This window comes from Felis catus, chromosome E3, assembly GCF_018350175.1.
Source record: "Felis catus isolate Fca126 chromosome E3, F.catus_Fca126_mat1.0, whole genome shotgun sequence".
In the NCBI taxonomy this organism is placed as follows: Eukaryota; Metazoa; Chordata; class Mammalia; order Carnivora; family Felidae; genus Felis; species Felis catus.
This window is the reverse complement of record NC_058383.1, coordinates 18,025,704-18,045,701: the sequence shown is the minus strand read 5'-3', so window position 1 is coordinate 18,045,701 and position 19,998 is coordinate 18,025,704. Positions and strand designations below refer to the sequence as shown.

General features: G+C 51.8%; 2 protein-coding genes across 2 annotated transcripts; one reads left to right on the top strand and one right to left on the bottom strand.

The window, feature by feature from the left end:
• Positions 1 to 2,472: 2,472 nt before the first annotated feature.
• QPRT (quinolinate phosphoribosyltransferase) lies at positions 2,473 to 18,186 on the bottom strand. Its single transcript, XM_023246609.2, has 5 exons — positions 18,168 to 18,186; positions 17,977 to 18,064; positions 3,398 to 3,933; positions 2,957 to 3,088; positions 2,473 to 2,868 (listed from the first exon to the last, which is right to left on the bottom strand). The coding sequence occupies exons 2-5, from the start codon at positions 17,987 to 17,989 to the stop codon at positions 2,650 to 2,652; spliced, it is 900 nt and encodes a 299-aa protein (XP_023102377.2). The 5' UTR covers positions 17,990 to 18,064; positions 18,168 to 18,186; the 3' UTR covers positions 2,473 to 2,649.
• LOC109495028 (40S ribosomal protein S27-like) lies at positions 11,931 to 15,421 on the top strand. The gene is made up of 2 exons (XM_045047892.1): positions 11,931 to 11,934; positions 15,081 to 15,421. Exons 1-2 carry the CDS (start codon positions 11,931 to 11,933, stop codon positions 15,389 to 15,391), a joined length of 315 nt encoding a protein of 104 aa, XP_044903827.1. The 3' UTR covers positions 15,392 to 15,421.
• Positions 18,187 to 19,998: the final 1,812 nt, after the last annotated feature.

Genomic DNA, 19,998 nt, shown 5'->3' with positions numbered 1-19,998 from the left:
AGAAGGAAGTGTACCCGATAGGGTGATATCAGGTGAGGTGTGAGATTTCTCTTCTCCCAATCCTGGCTCCCCCCCCCCCACCCGGCTCCTTCCACCCCACCCCCCAACTCCCACAGCCACACCCAACTCTTCCTACTGCCACGAACCCATGGGGCTCCATCTGCCCTCTGAGCCTTTGCGCATGCTGTTCCCTCTGACCGCAGTCCCTTCTCTCCACCCACATTGCCACAACCCACATTCAGAGCTCTGAGGGGCTGCATCGGCCTCCTCCTGGGCTCCCTGCAGCCACTGCAGCCCCCTCGAACGCATCTTTGTGCCACGGACTCGGTCTAAACTGCAAATATGCTTATCTCACTTTCCAGCTTCGGTCTGATTGTTCTCGGGACAGAGTCCAAGTCCTCTGACCTACCATCTCGTGGTCTGGACCCAGCCCAGCTCCTAGCCATCTCGCCTCTCTTGATCCCATCTTCAAATCTTCCACCAAACAATCCAAGTCATTTCCCACCTCTGAGCCTTTGCCCTTGCCCTCCCCTCTGCCTGGAAATCCACTCCCTGGCAAGGAAGGCATGTGTTGTTTTTGCCTGCTCAGGATCCATTTCCTTTTCCTCTGGTAATGGAATCCTCTCCCAGCTCTCCGATCTGGAGGTGCCTGTAGGGCTGACCCATTTCTGCCTTCAAGGCAGCCTGAGACTCAGCCTGGTAGATTTCTTTTTTCTGTCTTAATTGGGATTTGGTGGGTGCCGTTGGCCGCCGCCCACTCAGCTTTGTCTTATTCCAGCTTCTCCCAAGTATTTTATCAGCTTAGGTCCCGGAGGCTTTGAGTTTGAGATTCCTGGTACATTTCTCCCTTCTGCCTCTGTCAGGCACTGATTCCCTCCTGGACCCCAAGTGTTTTGCCTTACCATTCCCAGCGCATCCAGGAATCCTGACTTCCTTATTTTGATACTCAGAAGTGCCCCCTCCCCACCCCCCAGTTCTATCAGTGTTCAGTTATGCCTCTCCGGGTCTGGGGATCTGAGGCTCAGAGATCTAAATTCTTCCAGAGCCAGGAAGTCTGCCTAGCCGAGCATGACTGTTTTCCCTGGAGAAAGGACAGGAGGACCCAAGGGTGGAAGTGTGTATTAAAGAGAACAGGTGCGGCCCCAGGTGGCACGACTGGGCTGTGTCCTGTGAGAATGGTCCCTTCAGACCAGGGCATCACCAAAGGCAGCAGCTTACCACTTCCGCCCGGCATCTTTGCTAGATTATTCTCCACTCTGTGCTCTCAGCCTGGCCACAGCAGGCACTCAGTGCATAATTAGTGTGTGAATGATGGTCTTGGCTTGTCTGGGGCTTTCACATCTGAGATGAGCTCATTGTTTTCTTGATCTGCTCCCTTCCCAGCAAGGGGTCTCCAGCACTGACGAGGGGGGAAGGGGTAGGTTACCTCCCTCAAGGCAGGCTGGGACCCCCCAGGCTCTCCCTGGGGAAGGGGCTTTGTGGACAAGCTGTTTTTCTCTCCTCCTGGCAAAGGGCAGAGAAGACAGTGGGTTCTAGGAGGGAAGAGGTGGCTCCAGAAGGGAGCCCTTCTGGAAAGTCACCTCAGGAGCCGCTTTGCCCTGAGGGACCCCTCATGTCCTTTCCTGCCCAAAGGGTTAGAGAGAGGCGAGCTCCCGGGCTTGAAGTGAGGGTACAGTAGCCAAACAAGTGAGTGATACCTCAGGTGTGTGAGTGTGTTTAGGAAGCTGGATTTAGATCCTCTGCTTAGACCCCTGAGTCTTGACTTAGCAGGAAAAGTTGATGTCTGAACATGGACTTCCACCTGCCCCATCCCTCCTCCCTCAGGTGACCTCTGCTCTGGCCCCAGCTGCCCACCTTCCTTTCCCAGCTGATGATAGCATTATGGGACCAGAACCTAAAAGGCCCTCGGCACCCAATGGCGATGCACATCTAGGTTGGAAACCCTGGAAGTGAATGGTCAGGTTCTCACCTCCTCCAAGGAGGTGGTAACAGGAGTCAGAGGAGAGAGGGAACACACTGAATACCCAGTACAACACGGGCATCGACCCAGTGGAATGTTCTAGCTGAATACCAGACCTGATGCCATATACCCTCAAATATAAACTGCCATTGACCTTAAAACACACACGCTATTACTGGAAAAGAGACTTGTCAATTACACTTCGACCAATGTTTTCTTATCATGTAGCAGTTCTTTCTGGTATTTGCTAAAAGAGCTGTCTGGGACTTATTTCAAACATAGATTGTTATCATGTTTTATCTACAAGCTGCATGCTAGGGCCATGATGCATGGCTATGTGATTACTGACGCCTGGCTGATGGTGACCACTAGACGCCATTGGTTAAAGACGCACTTTGACGCGGGAGAAGGTAGTATGTGAAAAAAGGCCTATCTCAGAATCGACGGACTATGGGAGTTTCTAAGAGTTACTGAACACTTCTTATGTGTTAATTATCACCCAAAGAAATCCATAAGGTTGATCATTTATCAGACCCATTTTACAGATGAGCAGAGGTGAAATCAGCCCCTCCACCCCCACATAGGCAGAGCCAGACGTTAGCCCAGGCTAACGCCCGGAGAGTCCTGTACTGCAGACTCGAGGGGCCCAAGAAACTGTGATTCCCCTGCCGGGGGCGCCCTCTTTGGCTTTAGGTCCGGTAGGCGTGGCACACTGGGGTGGCGCCTTCCGCAAACAGCTTGAGGGAGAAATCCAGGGCCGGGGCAGCCTGGGTCAGCATCCCCAGGGAGATGATGTCAATGTGGGGCCCGCAGAACTGAGGCAGGTTGGCCAGGGTGATGCCCCCGCTGGCCTCCACGCCCACACTCGGGAAGCGGGCCTTCAGCGCAGCGGCCGTGGCGTGCAGTTCCTGCGGGACACAAACACAAGCGGGGGGGGGGGGGGGAGGTGAGAGCGCGGGGCGGCGGCCCCTTCCCGGGAAGCAGACCCCACCTTACCTCGGGCCTGAAGTTGTCCAGCAGGATGAGGTCTGCGCCTGCCTCGACCGCCTCCACAGCCTCCCGCAGACTGCCCACCTCGACCTCCACCTTCAGGGTGAAGTCGGCCACCTGCCGGGCGCCTCGAACCGCCTGTCGGGCAGAGGGGGCAGAGGGGATGGGAGGGTGAGGGCGAGGAGAGGGGCACTTGACACGGGGCACACAGTGAGCTGGGCCTGGCGTTAGAAGGGCCCCGGGGGGATAACAAGCTTGGGTTCATGAGAACGTCTGGCATCAGGATGGCTTCTTTTACATGGGGGGGGGGGGGGGAGGGACCGCGTGAGGGGTCTAGCAGACCCCCCCAACCCCCCAGGGCGTGGTCGGGGAGTCTCAGGTAGAGGGGAAGGGCTGCGGCGGGGGAGATGGGAGCGGGGCCGGGCAGGGGCCCGGCAGGACACGCACCTTTCCCACACCACCGGCTGCCAGGACGTGGTTGTCCTTCACCATCACCAGCCCTCCCAGGTCATATCGGTGGGCGGCGGCCCCGCCCACCAGGAGCCCGTACTTCTCCACCAGCCGGAAGCCTGGCGTGGTCTTCCTCGTGCCCGCCACGTGCCCAGCCCAGCCGGCCCCCCGCGCGGCCTCCACCGCCGCGGCCGCGGCGCTGGCCACCCCGCTGCAGCGGGCCAGCGTGTTCAAGGCCACCCGCTCCCCCAGCAGCAGGCAGTGGGCGGGGCCCCGGACCTCGGCCACCTGGGCCACGGGCGCCAGCTTGGAGCCCTCGGGGAGGAGCCAGGAGACCTGGCAGTTGACTTGGGCGAAGATGGCATCGAAGAAAGGCCTCCCGGCCAGTACCCCGGCAGACTTGGCCCACAGCGCCGCCTGCGCGGGGGCTGCCCCCGTCACCAAGGCTGCGTGGTTGGGACCTGGGCAGTCCTCTCGGAGCCAGCTGTCTGCCAGGGCGGCCAGGGTGGCGGGGGGCAGCAGCAGCGCCAGGCCTGGGAAGGAAAGACAGAGAACAGGTTATGCTTTGACCCCCTCTCCGGTAGTCAGGGGTGGTTGTCAAAACATGTAAGGACCAGTGGGGCGCCTGGCTGGCTCGGTCCAGGGAGCCTGTGGCTCTCGATCTCCCCGTTTCCAGTTGGAGCCCAGTGCTAGGTGTAGAGATTACTTAAAAATAAAACCTTAGGGGGGGAAAGAACTTTTAACAACCAGCTACATTGGGGACTAGCCAATCAGGACGAAGACGTGGGGGTCCTGGAAGAGGGGTTTGTGGGCAGGACAAGGTTGTCCCATTAAGGAAATAAAAATACAAGGCACCTAGTTAAATTTCTGACAAACATCAAGTTTGTTTTTAAATTTAAAAATTTTTTTTTACTTTTAACGTTTATTTATTTTTGAGAGAGAGACAGAGACAGAGTGTGAGCGGTGGGGGGGGGGGGGGGGGCACAGAATCCAAAGCAGGCTCCAGGCTCTGAGCTGTCAGCACAGAGCCCGACGCAGGGCTTGAACCCACGAACCGTGAGATCATGGCCTGAGCCGAAGTCGGACACTTAACTGACTGAGCCACCCAGGTGCCCCTGTTTTTAACTTTTTAAAAAAATTTTTGAGAGAGAAAGACAGAGAGTGAGCAGGGGAGGGGCAGAGAGAGGGGGAGTCACAGAATCCAGAGCAGGCTCCAGGCTCTGAGCTGTCAGCAGAGAACCCCATGCAGGGCTCGAACCCACGAACCATGAGATCATGAACCTGAGCCCAAGTTGAGCACTTAACCAACTAAGCCACCCAGGTGCCCCCCTTTTTTTAGTATAAATATATCCTACGTGATATTTAGAACATACTTACACTTGAAATTTATCCGATTATCTGAAATTCAAGTTTAACTGAGTGGCCTGTATTTTATGTGTCAAACCTAGTGCTAGATCAACAGCTATTTATCAACTGGAAGAGAAGGCACCTAAAAGTCACCAGCAGCCTTTCCAGTCTGCCTGGCATAGGAGGATTAGTTGTGAGTGGAAGCTTCCAGCAGAATGTGTGTGCTCCACAGCACCAAGGGTTTTCCAGCTGGAAGCTCGGCTTTTTACAGATGTGGAGACTGGGGAGAGGCAGGTCGGCTGAGGTCACACAGCAAATTGGTGGCAGGGTCAGACCAACCGGGCCCCTCTGCCTTTGCTCTATTGCTTGTAGACTCCTCCCACGCCTGATGTTTCCACAAACTGTCCTCTCTCTAGAGATGGGGGCGGTACAAGGAGGAAGGTGCAGGGGAAAATTGCGTTTGAGCCCTTGCTCTATGAGGCACAGCTTCAGGAGTGTGGGTGTGTCCTTTCCCTGTAAAAAAAGTTGCGGACAAGGTGGTAGTTCCCGCCAGCGTGTAGCCGCTAACGGGCCCCTCATGCCTGTTGAATGAGTGGGTGACGGCAGAGGCCGAGCTCAGACACGGTGCGACATCGCCATCTGTCGGCCAGGAGGAGACCTGAAGCCTCCTGTGCTCGAGCCAAGGACAGAACTCGTGGCCCCTCTGGGGGAGGGGGGAGAAGGCTGGATAGCACGTTGCAGGGTTTTGTTTTGCTTCCTCATTTTGCTCCAAGTCGAAGACCAGGCATTCTGGTTTGCTCTACTCTCAGAATAAGGCCCTTCTTGCCCAGCCTTTCTCCCTCAACGCCAAGCACCCAATCTGCACGCCGCGCCCCCCACCCCCTACCCTCACTCTCAGTGATTGCACCTGACCCTTCTGTCCCACACTCTGCCCCATGTGGCTTCCATTCCTCCCTCAGAACCGTCTGTGCCCTGGACAGTAAAACCGACAAAGACATGGTTCCCATGTCCACCGTTCACCGTCCAGCCCGCGGACGTAGGACAGAGATGCGGAATCTCCCACTCTATCCATACCAGATGCAGTGGTGTTTGCTTTTTAAAGTGAATCTGAATCCATCACTCGGTGAGTATATGGTAAACAAGCTGTGAGACTCCCCTGCAGGGTAATTCTCCTGGGCAACAAAGAAAGGAACCCAGCACACTCACACACACACACACACACACACACACACACACACGACAGGGACACGTTTCCAATGTATTCTAAGTAAAGGAGTCAGATTTTAAAGGCTACATGGTATTTGAGTTCATCCACATGACATTCTGGAAAAGGCAAAAACCACAGCAAGAGAACAGACTGGTGGTTTCCTGGGGCGGGGTGGGGGAGGGGCGGGCCACAAAGGAGCAGCCCCCCGGGGAGGGCGGTGGGTGGGGGGGGTTGGATAGGACTGAACTATATTTTGTCTCTGATGGTGGCTGCACCACTGATGCGTTTGCCAAGACTCATAGAACTAAACATAAAGCAGGGTGAATTTTGCTCTCTGTAATGATACCTCATTAAACCTGACTTGAAGACAATAAAAAAGTACGTCACTCTCCTGCTTAGATCCCCGCTTTCGTTGTGTCAGTTCCAGCTGACCTTTCTCTCTGTTATTTTCATTTAGTCTTTTTTTTAATGTTTATTTTTTATTATTTTTATTTTTATTTTGTTTAATTTTTTTTCAACGTTTTTTATTTATTTTTGGGACAGAGAGAGACAGAGCATGAACGGGGGAGGGGCAGAGAGAGAGGGAGACACAGAATTGGAAACAGGCTCCAGGCTCCGAGCCACCAGCCCAGAGCCTGACGCGGGGCTCAAACTCATGGACCGCGAGATCGTGACCTGGCTGAAGTCGGACGCTTAACCGACTGTGCCACCCAGGCGCCCCTAATATTTATTTTTTATTTTTGACAGAGAGAGAGAGAGAGAGAGAGAGAGAGACAGAGCATGAGCAGGGGAGGGGTAGAGAGAGAGGGAGACACAGAATCCGAAGCAGGCTCCAGGCTCTGAGCCATTAGCACAGAGCCCAACGCGGGGCTCGAACTCACAGACCGCGAGATCGTGACCTGAGCCGAAGTCGGACGCTTAACCGACTGCGCCACCCAGGCGCCCCTTCATTTACTTTTTTGACAAGTCCTTATTGAACACCTGCTCTGCGCCAAGGAGTAATTTCTGGGTGACAGAATGGGCAGCTCTTCCTCTTAGCTTTTGGGCCTCAGCCTATGTTGTTCCAAGCCTGTGCCTCTGCCTGGAAGTCCCTTCCCTTCTTCCCCTCACCCCAAACTCCTCCTCCACCTCTACACCTCTTTCAGGTCTTCTCTGGGGCATCAGTTCCTCGGCAGGGGCGTTCGCACACCTCCTAAATCAGGCCACATGCGCAGTCGACTCCTTGTTCTTCATCCACGCTCTACTGTTGTCTCTCTAGGGACAAAAGTGTGTCTATCCAGAGAGTTCTCTGCTCTGTCTCAAGTGCCTAACACACCAAACCATACAAATGTGCCACTTTTACAGGTCAAAGATGGTCACGTATTGGCGATTTCATGTTATTTGGCTTCACACTAGGTGTTCAATGATATTCATCCAAGTAGAGAGGCCGCCCAGTTCGAGGAACCAGAACCCAGACTGGGGCCATAAGGCCTGCGTTCCAATACTGCCCCAGCCGCCTCCAGCTGAGTTATCTTGGGCAAGTGACTGAACATCTCCAGGGCCTCAAGGGTGCCTCCTTTGTGACAGGGATAACAAAAATAATCGCCTCACAGGGTTGTATGGAAATTAAGTGGGTTAATATTTGCAAAGCCCTCGGGAACACTGTCTGGCACGTAGCAGATGTGTTTGCCAAAGGGTGGCTGAACATTTACCAAGGGTCGTGGGAGCAAAGACGAAGAAATGACTAAGTGTCCAGGAGGAAGGGGGAGGTGGTTTTAGTGGCCTTGAAGGATGAGTAATGTTTTCCAGGCAGAGTTATGAGGTAGGGAGGGGGTGGGGAGACATTTCAGGCTGAAAAAGCAGGTGTTCAAGGCTCAAAAGTAAGAAAAGAGAGAAAGTTTGTAAGGGAGGACTTCGGGGAAGAAAAGGGATGGCCAGAGTGAAGAAGGACTGAATTATTTAGCTCAGCAATTTGGACAGAACTTAGGGGGCATCACGGAATTTTAAGCAAGAGAATTACTATTTTTTTTAAGGTTTCATTTTTAAGTAATCTCTACACCCATCATGGGGCCCGAACTCACAACCCTGAGATCAAGAGTCACATGCTCGAAGGGGCACCTGGGTGGCTCAGTGGGTTAAGTGTCTGACTTCAGCTCATGTCATGATCTCACTGTCCGTGAGTTCGAGCCCCTCGCTCTCTGCCCCTCCCCCACTCACACGCTGTCTCTCAAAAATGAAGAAACATTTAAAAAAAATTAAGGACGGGCTAGGTGGCTCAGTCGGTTGAGCGTCTGAGCGGCTCAGGTCATGATCTCGCGGTTGATGAGTTCAAGCCCCACATCGGGCTCTGTGCTGACAGTTCAGAACCTGGAGCCTGCTTTGGATTCGATGTCTCCCTCTCTCTCTGTCCCTCCTCGCTCATGCTCTGTCTCTGTCTCAAAAATAAATATAAACATTAAAAAAAAATTTTTTTTTAATTAGAGAGTCGCATGCTCCAGCAACTGAGCCAGACAGGTGCCCCAAGCAAGAAAATTATAGAATTATGATTTTGTTCTAGAAGAATAACTTCATCCACCAACTGGAGACCGGTTGGGAGGCAAAAGGAGGCTGAGGCGACTGGCCAGACAAAAAAAGAGACGAAGCCCTGAACTTGGGCAGGAACCATAGGAATAGCAAACAGGGGCAAACGTGAAAGCTGTAGGAGCCACCGGAATTAGCAGCTCATGAGATGCAGAAGCCTTGGGTTTCTGCCGTGAGTAGCTGAAAACTGACATAAGGAGAAGTTCAGGGCGGAGGATGGGGACAGCAGAAACCAGCAGCCCGCGTGCCCGCCGTGGGCACCGCGCTTCTCTCAGACTCTCTCCTCGGAAACCCACCACAGGGAATTATTACCATTTTACAAGTACAGACGCTGGATGTCAAGGAGCGTCCTGCGTCGGTGCCACAGCGTATAACTAAGCAGCGGAGCTGGGGGTAAAGAGTGGCTTCGACTTTGCAGATGTTAAGGTTGTGCTGCCAGCAGGAAAACGTGCGTGGCCGTGTCCTGATGGTGGGACCTGGAGTTCGGAGAGACACTGGGTGAGGAACGGGGATTTTGGAGCCACCAGCAGACATGGGTGATGACTAAGCATAGCAACGCGTAAGATCATCAGGTCAGGTAAGAAGAGGAGGGCTCTGGGAAGCACCAGTATTTAAAAAGAGAAGTGGCACCAGGAGGGAGTGGGCGTCTGGAGCCGAGGGTTTCAAGAAGTAGGATGTGAGCAGAAGCAAATAGAAGGAAGGCTGCAAATGGGCATAAGACTTAGCAGCTGGGAGGCCATTGCCAGAGCAGTCTTAGCACTGGGTAGTGGGGGCAGAAGCCACATGGTCATGGTCAAGGAGTACATGGGAGGAGAGGAAGTGGTGGCGGTGGGTGTGACCACTCTACTTGGCAGAAGCTGAGAGAGCAGGGGGCCCTGCTCCCCGGGGAGCTTTTCAGACAGTCTGCTGCTCAGCCCCAGCCCAGACCAACCGAATCAGAATCTTTCTAGGTGGGTCCCAGGCATCCAAGTTTTGGAAGAGCTTCCCCTGTGACTCAGATGCACACAAGGGCTAAGAACCCATGCTCCAAGGCACCTGACTGGATTGGTCAGTAGAACAAGTGAGCCTGGATCTTGGGGTCATGAGTTCGAGCCCCATGTTGGGTGTAGAGATTATTTCAAAAAAAAAAAAAAAAGAAGAGGAAAAAAAAGAACCTATGCTCACTTGTGCTCACACAAGTCCACACCTCCTGCCTTCATTTATATGAAATGTCCAGAAAAGGCAAATCAAAGAGACAGACATCAGAATAGTGGTTGTCGGGGGTTGGGAATGAACTCTAAATGGCATAGGGTTGGAAGGATGGCAATGACCTGTGGGCACGGGTGCCTGGGTGGCTCAGTCAGTGAAGCATCTGACTCTTAAGCATCTGACTTGATCTCAGGGTCGTGAGTTCAAGCCCCACATTGGGCTCCGTGCTGGCTGGGGAGCCTACTTTAAAAAAAAAAAAAAGGCAGGCACCACCTTGCACCCCAGTGGACTCTGGGCACTGAAAATCAGGAAGAAAGACAACTAGATACTGGGCAGTCCTGACGGGAGAGCACATCACCACCCAGCAACACTCCTGCCCAAATAGCCAACCCAGAGTAAGATCAGACTTCTAGATGCAACCACCAATTTACAAGAAAACCAGAGGACAAAGGAACATGTTAAACTCTACCATGGGAATACAGCCAGCAAAATCCAGACCATAGGAAACTCTACCAGAGGACAGTCTGATTTTTCCAACAAAGACAGTGCAAGAAAAAGAAAAGGTTAAAATAATCTTAAAACAGGGGTGCCTGGCCGGCTCAGTCAGTAGAGCATTGATCTCGGGGTCGTGAGCTTGAGCCTTATGTTGGGTGTAGAGATTACTTAAAACTAAAATCTGTAAGGGCACCTGTGTGGCTCAGTCGGTTAAGTGTCTGACTCTTGGTTTGGGCTCAGGTCATGATCTCATGATTTGTGGGATCGAGCCCCTGACAGCGTGGAGCCTGCTTGGGATTCTCTCTCTCCTCTCTCTCTCTCTGCCCCTCCCCCTGCTCACGTGCTGGCAAACAAAATTCTCTCTCAAAATAAACATTTTTAGGGGTGCCCGGGTGGTTCAGTCAGTTGAGCGTCTGACTTCAGCTCAGGTCATGATCTCACAGCTTGTGAGTTCGAGCCCCACGTCGGGCTCTGTGCTGACAGCTCAGAGCCTGGAGTCTGCTTCGGATTCTGTGTCTCCCTCTCTCTCTGCCCCTAACCCACTCACATTCTGTCTCTGTCTCTCTCAAAAATAAATAAACATTAAGAAAAATTTTAAAAAATAAACATTTTTAAAAACTAAAATAAAATGTAAAAAAAGTTTTTTAAAGAATCTTAAAACACATGCCAATCAATTGCAACATACGGATCTTATTTGGATCCTAATTCAAACAAAGTGAAACCAAATTAGAGCCTTAATGAGACAACTGAAAATTTGGACACCAACTGGATGTTTGATAACATTAAGGACTTTTTTTTTTTTTAAGTTTATTTGTTTTCAAAGAGACAGAGAGCACAAGCTGGGGAGAGGGTCAGGGAGAGAGGGACAGAGAATCCCAAGCGGGACTCGACCCCACAAACCATGAGATCATGGCCTGAGCTGAAATCAAGAGTCTGATGCTGAACCAACTGAGCCACCCAGGCGCCCCCCCCACATTAAGGATCTTTTTTTTTAACTTCGTTGTAAAGAAAAGTTAGTTGTGATAATTGTATTGTGGTTGCAATAAAAAGAAACATCCTTATGTTTTCTTAGAAAATACACATCAAGATGTTCATGTATGAAAAGACTGGAGAGCCGGCTTTACTTTAAGGTGATCCTGAAATGTAGAAAGTAGAAATGGTGTGGCTAGAGCCGGGCTGGCCAAAAGTTGGTGGTTGTTGAGGCTTGCATGATGGGTACATGAGGGTTCATCATCTTTTTCTGTTTATTTTTGTTTGAAAAATCTTTATAATGAAAAAAGTTAGGAAGGAAGGTAGGAAGGAAGGAAGGTAAGAAGGAAGGAAAAAAGAAAGAGAGAGAAAGGGGAAGAGAGGACCGTCATTTGACATAGGGTCAAGGAAAGTTGTGGGTTGTTTTGTTTTGTTTTGTTTTGTTTTGAAGTGGGCTTCACGCCCAGCACAGACCCCAATGTCCGACTTGATTGAACTCACAAACGTGAGATCAGGACTTGAGCTTGATCGAGAGCTGGATGCTTAACCAACGGAGCCACCCAGGCGCCCCAAGGAAAGTTTTTTTAGGATGGGTAAGGCAGTCCTGCTCAACCTTGGCTGCACAATGGAATCATCTGGGGAGCTCTGCAAAATGCTGATGCCTTGGCTGCCCTCCCCCCACCCCAAGATTCTAACTGCAATGTGGTAACATAATTTCAATTTGTCGTAGAGCTTCAGAAGTGCAGGAAAAGAATCATCTCTACCATGGGTCAGTGCCTACAGGCCTGGCACGTTGTCACAAATCCTACCCCCAGTTCCTCAAGCTCGAGCTCACTCATATTTACAGGTGGAGATCTGAGACTCAGAAATGTAGAGGAAACTACCTACAGAGCAGAGCCAGGAAGTGATAAAGCAGGACAATGACCAGGGTGGACCCAGGTCTCCCCTCTCCAGGCCGGGTGCTTTGGGACCCCCACGAAGCCTCCACCAGCAGGGGTTACTCTCTCGGAGCCTTTGAGATCCATCGTTCGGCGTGCGAATCGCTGAGTGAGAATGGTACAGGCTCCGTGTTCCGTTTGTGAAAAATAAAAAATACCTCTGGTTTGCTTCAGCCTCCCCACCCCATGTATTTCCAACAAAAGGGATTCCTGAGGGAAGCAGCTGTTACTGAAAGGAACTTCAGAGAAGGGAGAGCTGTTTGGGCAACTGCCAGAGGAGACCTTGCCTAGAAACTGCCACCCAGAGGGCGGCTGTCACGCCCTGTCCCGCCTTCTATCCTTGCGGTTGTCACATGTAAAAGTTCTCTCAAGGTGCCCAGACTTCAGAGATCATAGTTTTATCCTGTGGGATGTAACTTAGATCTCTTCATTGGCTGTCCAGAATTTCATTAAAATTGGCATCTCGGGGCACCTGGGTGGCTCAGTAGGTGAAGCGTCTGACTTTGGCTCAGGTCATGATCTCGCGGTTCCATGACTCCAAGTCCCACATCGGACTCTCTGCTGTCAACGTGGAGGCTGCCTAGGATCCTGTCTCCTTCGCTCTGCCCTTCCCCCACTCAAGCATGGGCTCTCTCTCTCTCAAAAATAAGTAAACATTAAAAAATTAATGGGAATGCAAGCTGGTGCAGCCACTCTGGAAAACAGTATGGAGGTTCCTCAAAGAACTAAAAATAGAACTACCCTACGACCCAGCAATGGCACTACTAGGCATTTATCCAAGGGATACAGGTGTGCTGTTTTGAAGGGGCACATGCACCCCCATGTTTATGGCAGCACCATCGACAACAGCCAAAGGATGGAAAGAGCCCAAATGGCCATCGATGGATGAATGGATAAAGACAATGTGGTATATATATACAACGGAGTATTACTCGGCAATCAAAAAGAATGAAATCTTGCCATTTGCAACTGATCTCACATGATCTCAGTGGATGGAACTGGAGGGTATTATGCTAAGTGAAATTAGTCAGAGAAAGACAAACATCATATGACTTCACTCATAGGAGGACTTTAAGAGACAAAACAGATGAACATAAGGGAAGGGAAACAAAAATAATATAAAAACAGGGAGGCGGACAGAACAGAAGAGACTCATAAATATGGAGAACAAACTGAGGGTTACTGGAGGGGTTGTGGGAGGGGGGATGGGCTAAATGGGGAAGGGGCACTAAGGAATCTACTCCTGAAACCATTGTTGCACTATATGCTGGCTAATCTGGATGTAAATTTAAAATGAAAAATAAATACATAAGTACATAAATACATAAAATTTAAAAAAATTGGCATCCTGTTCCTGAGGGGATGCAAAGCATCATGGCATATTTCTTGCCTGCACTTCCTTCCTCCCTCCCTTCCCACTTCCTTCCTTCCTTTCTCCCTTCCTTCCTTCCTTCCTTCCTTAAATTTTATCTAAGTGATCTCTACACCCAACATGGGGCTCGAACTCATGACAAGAGTCGTGTACTCTTCCGACTGAGCCAGCCAGGCATCCCTCTTGCACCTTTTTTCTTTACAAATCATGTAAAAAGATACAGATAAAGTGATGACCCTGGCAGAATATATGAAGATTTTCCCCCATGGGCACTTTTGCTGTTCTTGTCTAGACGGTGGACTGATTCTTACTGTGCTTCTGTGTGGCCCTAAGTGGATGGTGGCTCCTGGCCGTGAGGGACGAGGCCAAAATGAGAACTTCCACACCTTCCCCTTTCCTTCGGTCGTTTAACTTGCTCCTGTGAACACACCCAAGATGAGTGTAACAAGTGTGTTCTTATTTTTGCGTGTGACGATGTGGACTGTGTCGGCAGCTATGGGGGTGGTATGTGTTCCACCTAAACCCAAGTCAGGGGACTCCTGGGTGGCTCAGTCGGTTAAGCGCCCAACTCTTGATTTCGGCTCAGGTCATGATCTCACGGTTCGTGGGTTCAAGCCCTGGGTCGGGCTCTGTGATGACAGCACGGAGCCTGCTTGACATTCTCTGTCTCTCCTTCTCTCTCTGCCCCTCCCCTGCTCTGTCTCTCTCAAAATAAATAAATACTACAAAAAAAAAAAAAAAGGATGGGGGTGCCTAGCTGGCTCAGTCAGTGAAGCACACAACTCTTGATCTCGAGGTTGTGAGTTTGAGCCCCATGTTGGGGGTAAAAATTACTTAAATAAAATAAAACAACAGCTAACACTTTCACAGTCCTTCTGAAGCACTGTGCCAAGCATCTTAAATGTATATATAGACATATTCAATCCTCACAACGACCCTTTGAGATAGGTCCCATTATTTCCTCCATTTTACAGTTGTGGAAACTGAGGCACTGAAGGGGCAAGTAGCACCCAAAGTTCACAAATTTCACACAGCTGGGAATGGGGAGTCAGGATCATAAACTCAGGCAGGATGGCTCCAGAGTTCCCTCACTTACCCCACCTCACCACACACTGCCATAATCTAGCACAAAATTATATTTTGAAATTGCCATATGTTTATCACGTCAACATTCAGAGCTCTGCAAACCATGCCCACGGTTCCAGGGCTCTTCCCTACTGACCTCGGAACACCCTGGATCAGGGCGTCAGAAACACCAGGGTGGGGGCGGGGCGGGGGGGCGCCTGGGTGGCTCAGTCGGTTAAGTATCAACTCTCGGTTTCGGTTTAGGTCATGATCTCATGGTTCCTGAGATCAAGTCTCGAGTTGGATTCCAGGCTGACAGTGTGGCGCCTGCTTGGGATTCTCTCTTTCCTTCTCTCTCTCTCCCCATCCCCAATTCACGCGCGCGTGCATGCGTGCGTGCGTGCACGTGAGTGTGCTCTCTCTCTCTCTCTCTCTGTCTCTCAAAATAAAGTAACAAACAAAAAAGAAACACCAGGGTTGGAATCTTACTCCGCCACCTACACGCTGAGCGACCTGAGGCAATCTACTAACTTCTCTGAGGGTCAGTTGCATGCAGAAATCACAGGTTTTCCGGGGGCGAAGATCCGCCCACAAGAACATGCCCCTCCAAGGACCTCCTGCCCCCGTCCCCGGAAGAGGAGGAGAGGAAGCCCAAGAAGCAGCGCCTGGCGCAGAGCCCCAACTCCTACTTCACGGGCGTGAAGTGCCCAGGATGCTACAAAATCACGACCATGTTCAGCCACGTGCAGACCGCGGTGCTGTCTGGGGGCTGCTCCACCGTCCTGTGCCAGCCGACAGAAGGACAAGCAAGGCTCAGGGAAGGATGCTCCTTCAGATGGAAGCAGCACTAAAAGCCCCGAGTCAACATGAGTGGGGAACTATCCCAACAAACAGCTTTAGGATTAAAAAAAAAAAAAAAAAAAAAAAAGGAAGGAAAGAAAGAAGAGAAAAGAGAAGAAATCACAGGGCTGCAAGGAGGAGGGGGTGAAGCAACTGACAAAGAGTGCCTGAGCCGATGCCTGGCCAGATGACTCTGAACCCATGTGTGTGACCCTGGCAGCTTCGTTCTTCCATCTATTTATTTGTTGATCCATTTGTCCAACGCCAGATGGAGACAGAGGCTGGTGAGCACAGCAGTTTCTAGATAAAGTTCTTTTCTTATCTCCTTCTCTCCCTAGAAAGAGAAATTACCTCCAAATAGGGCCACATGGGACCGCCCACCGCACAAGTGGGAAACCGATCTACAGAATTTCAGAGTGACCCAAGAGTAGAGAGCTGAACCGCAGGAAGGGGCCAGACCGAGCAGGCCTTGAATGACAGAAAAGAGTTCGGGTTTTGTTCAACGGGCAATGGGAAAAGCACTTAAAACTTTCGATCGGAAGTCACTTGGACGTTTAAATATTTACATTGTGCCTAGAGTTCTCGCAAGATGCAAGATGGGAGGCTGTTGCCACAGCCTGGGCAAGGAACATTGAGCCGGGATGTGTATGTGAGAAGTGTCTCCCCCAAGGCTGTAAGGAAAGAACACAGCACCAGCACCCTGCGCCCAGACTGGCCCGCTCTGGCCCGCCCTGCTCACACTTTGGCCGAGTCTGACTTCTCCATCTTTGCCCACCAGCCTGCCACCTGCTTCTGCCCCATCTCTGTCCTTGCCCTCCCTTTCCCCCATGTCCCCAGCTTTTGATTCACCCCTTTAATTTGCCTGCTCCCTCCTGGCTTAATTTCCACGGGGCATTGATCCCCGCCAACCCTTCTGACTTGGCCCAGAGGTCCACCAACATCACCAGAGTGAAGGCACTGAAACAAAGGAAGCCTCCACCAGGCTCCTCCCCCAGAGGGAGGTGGGAACAGAAAAGGAAGAGGTTCAGGTGACACTCTGGTGAAGGCAAGTCATAGGACGCGGCAGCTGCCTGGATATTGGGGTGCGAGGGAGGATGGGCAGAGATGACCCTGAGGTCAAGTAGGAGGATGGTGAGGTAAGGACAGAAATGGAGCCGACGTGGGGCGCCCGGGTGGCTCAGTCGGTTGAGCGTCCAACTTTGCCTCGGGTCACGATCTCGCGGTTTGTGAGTTTGAGCCCCGCGTTGGGTGCCGTGCTGACAGCTCAGAGTCTGGAGCCTGCTTCGGATTCTGTGTCTCCCTCTCTCTCTGCCCCTCCCCTGCTCATGCTCTGTCTCTCTCTCTCTGTCTCTCTCTCTCTCCCCAAAATAAATAAAAACATTTTAAAAAATTAAAAAAAGAAAGAAATGGAGCCGATGTCGGGGGAGGTCTTTGAGTCTGACACGCCAGGGAGATGTCCAGGTGCAAATGGACCCCCAAGGCTTCCAAAGATGGGACCAGGATCTGGGAGGGCTCAGAGCCGGACAGACACACATGGGGAATCAACACCATCACCGGCATAACGACGTCAAGTGATTTCTGTGTAGCTGGCACAATGAGTATTATCTCATTTAATCCGAACCACAACCCAAGCGAAGGCAGTGTTTTCACTTCATCAATGAGGAAACTGAGGCACAGTGAGTGGAAGCGTCCCGGTTCTGTCCGAGGTCGCACAGTTAGCATGTGGCAGGGATAGGACTTGAACCCAGGCTCTGACTCTGAGGTCATTTCTAAGCCAAAAGCTGGCTTGGACCCCAAAAGCTGGCTCCACAGCCAACCCAGAGGTGCCAGGTGCGTGGAGCCAGCGGATACCTCAGACCAGGGGAGGCAGGTCAGAGCCGGGGAGAAACAGCCCAGGGTGGGGAAAGAGAAAATGCAGAGAGCTCAGGAAGGGCCCTCCGGTCTCCCAGGCACCGGCCAGATGCCTTCCAGGAGTGCGTCGTTTGTGAGCTGGGAACTCCTTGTCCTTTTACAGATGCAAAGAAATGAGGATCTGAGAAGTCAGGTGACCTGCCCAACGTCACACAGCCTGTTCCTGGTGAAGCCCAGATTCAAACAGGAGCCTTTGGACTCCAGAGCCTGGCCCGTGCCCTTGTGCACACGGCCTCCTTCGCAACGGCACCCCCACCCCAGGCAGAGTCGCTGGGCTCCAGCCCCCTCCCCCACCCGGCTGCACAAAGGACCGGACTTTGCTCCCCTCCTCCCCCGCCAGCTATGTAGGGGCAAAGTCCAGAGCTGCTCGCGAAAGCGGCCTCCTCCAGACCACCCTGACCTTTCCTTTCCGGGGGCTCCGGCCCCTTTCTGCCCCTTTCTTCCCCAGAACTCGTTGGGGAACCATAGAAAGAGAAATGAGGGTAAGAAGTAGACTCCTGGAGACAGAAGAAGAGCTTGGGGTTCAGAGAGGTTGGGGGCAGAGAGTAGTGGGGAGGGAGGAGAATAGGGGGCAGGCGCAGTTGAAGGGGGTAAGAGACTGAGGTGTGTTGGGATGGGGAGGGAGGCAGGATAGGGGACGTGGTGAGACAGGGACGGGGAAGCCGGGCCTGGGAGCCTCCTCTACCTTCAGGGTCCATGACCGCTTGAAGCTGCAGGACCGGCGGCGTGCACTGCTCAGTTCCCCTTCTCCTCGGAGGCCGGAGGGGGTGGGACTGCCAGAGGAAGAAGGAAGGGGCCGGTCCAGCCAGCCCTTCCCAGATTCTCTGGGGCTCCCTCCCTCCTCCCCTCTGCCAGGACCCCTGGGGCGGTACACACCTTCTCCTTCTCCTTCCACTTTCTGCTGGACTGGAAGAGCTCTTGCCTAACTCGAGTCCTCACCCCGTTCCCTCCACACACCCAGGCTTCCCCAGGCCGTGAGGCTGCTGGTGACCGCTGGGAAGCTTCTTTGATGGGTGCCCTGGAAAAATCGCGGGCTTGGGTCCTAGGTTCAGATCCCAATTCCCCATTAGTTCTAAAATCTGATTTTCTGAATAAGTGTATTTCTCACTTGACCTATTTTTCCCCGCTGGGGCCAGACCCCCACTATATCCAACTCGAACTAGAATAACGCTCTCACCTTGGGCCGCACTCCCTTCAGGCCATCCTCCTGGATGCCCGGTTTACCCAAAAGACAGATCCAAGCTTGCCACAGGTGTACTTGAAATCGTCATTTTTTCATTCACTAGTTCATTTATCCCTCCATTCAGTAAACACATATCAGGTAGCTGCTGTGCCGGGCCCTGGACCCCGGAATCACAAAGATGACGCGTGGACTTGGAGGGGCTACACTCTAATGAGTGAGGGACACCGTCACACAGTTACAGCCCGGGTGTCGTGCGGTCACACGAGGTGCCGTGGAAGAAATACCATGTCTGTTGGGGATGGAAGCGGCAAGGGCGGCTTCACAAAGGCGGTGACATTTGAGCTGAATCTTGACGGTTGAGGAGTTTGGCGCGAAATCAAGATGTGTGCGTCATGGGGCAGGCCGGGGGTGGGCTGGCTTCGTGCAGTCTTGAGTAGGTGGCTCTCTTCAGGACCAGCCCTCCTGGGATGGATCTGGCCCATAGTACAGCTAGGCTATCCAGAGGCCACAAGCTGGCCAGGCAGGGACTGAGCACCCTGGGAAACTGAGGCATACAGGCACCCATTTGCAGCTCATTGTCCCCGGCAAGGAGATTGTCTTCAAAGTACCCTGGGTTTCCTTTGTCTAAAAGCTCTGCCCCGAACCTCCCTAGAGCACAACAGCCACCCACTGTGTAGGATACCCTCGTAGAGTTTGAAAGTTTTCTCTCTACGTTTGGCTGGAGTCTGCTCCTGCAAATACTTTGGGAATCTTAGAATCTTCTGGTTATATTCCTCTCTGGTCTTGCTAACAATCCAGGCTTAATCTGCTTCCTGGCACAGTCACTGAGCTTGGGGCTCAGAGCTGGGGTCTTTCTCATTCCCTCAGCCCAAGGGCTTAGAGGACTCAGAACTGACAGGTGTCACCTCTACTTGTATCCCACCCATCACAGGTTCCGCCTGCCGAACTGAACATGGTCCAGGGTCAGAAATAGGGATGCAGAGGACATTTAGGTGTAAATATCCTTTTTCAGAAATGAAATGTCCTCAGAAGCATGCATGGGGGCCCTTTCTCCTGTCTGCAAAAATGAATTGCATTAATAGATTTCTCAAGACTTTCTCTAAACCCTTTTACCACCTGGAAATGTCATTTTGTATGACACAGCTTTATTTGTAACCATAATCTTTCAGTTAGGCGTCCGACTCTTGATCTCGGCTCAGGTCATGATCTCACGGTTCGTGGGATCGAGCCCCACAGCGGGCTGTTGGCTCTGACAGCATGGAGCCTGCTTGGGATTCTCTCTCTCTCCCTTGCTCTCTGCACCTCTCCTGCTCATGCTCATGCACACACTCTCTCTCCAAATAAAAAAACTTTAAAAATTTAAAGAAAAAAGAAAATATAAGATGAAGTATAGTACATCATGTGTACGTGTGTGTGTGTGTGTGTGTGTGTGTGTGTGTGTGTGTGAATCCTGTTACTAAGAAACTGGAATGTGCTGGTTATTAACTTGTTACTGTCTGGACAAAATAAATATTTTTAACATTT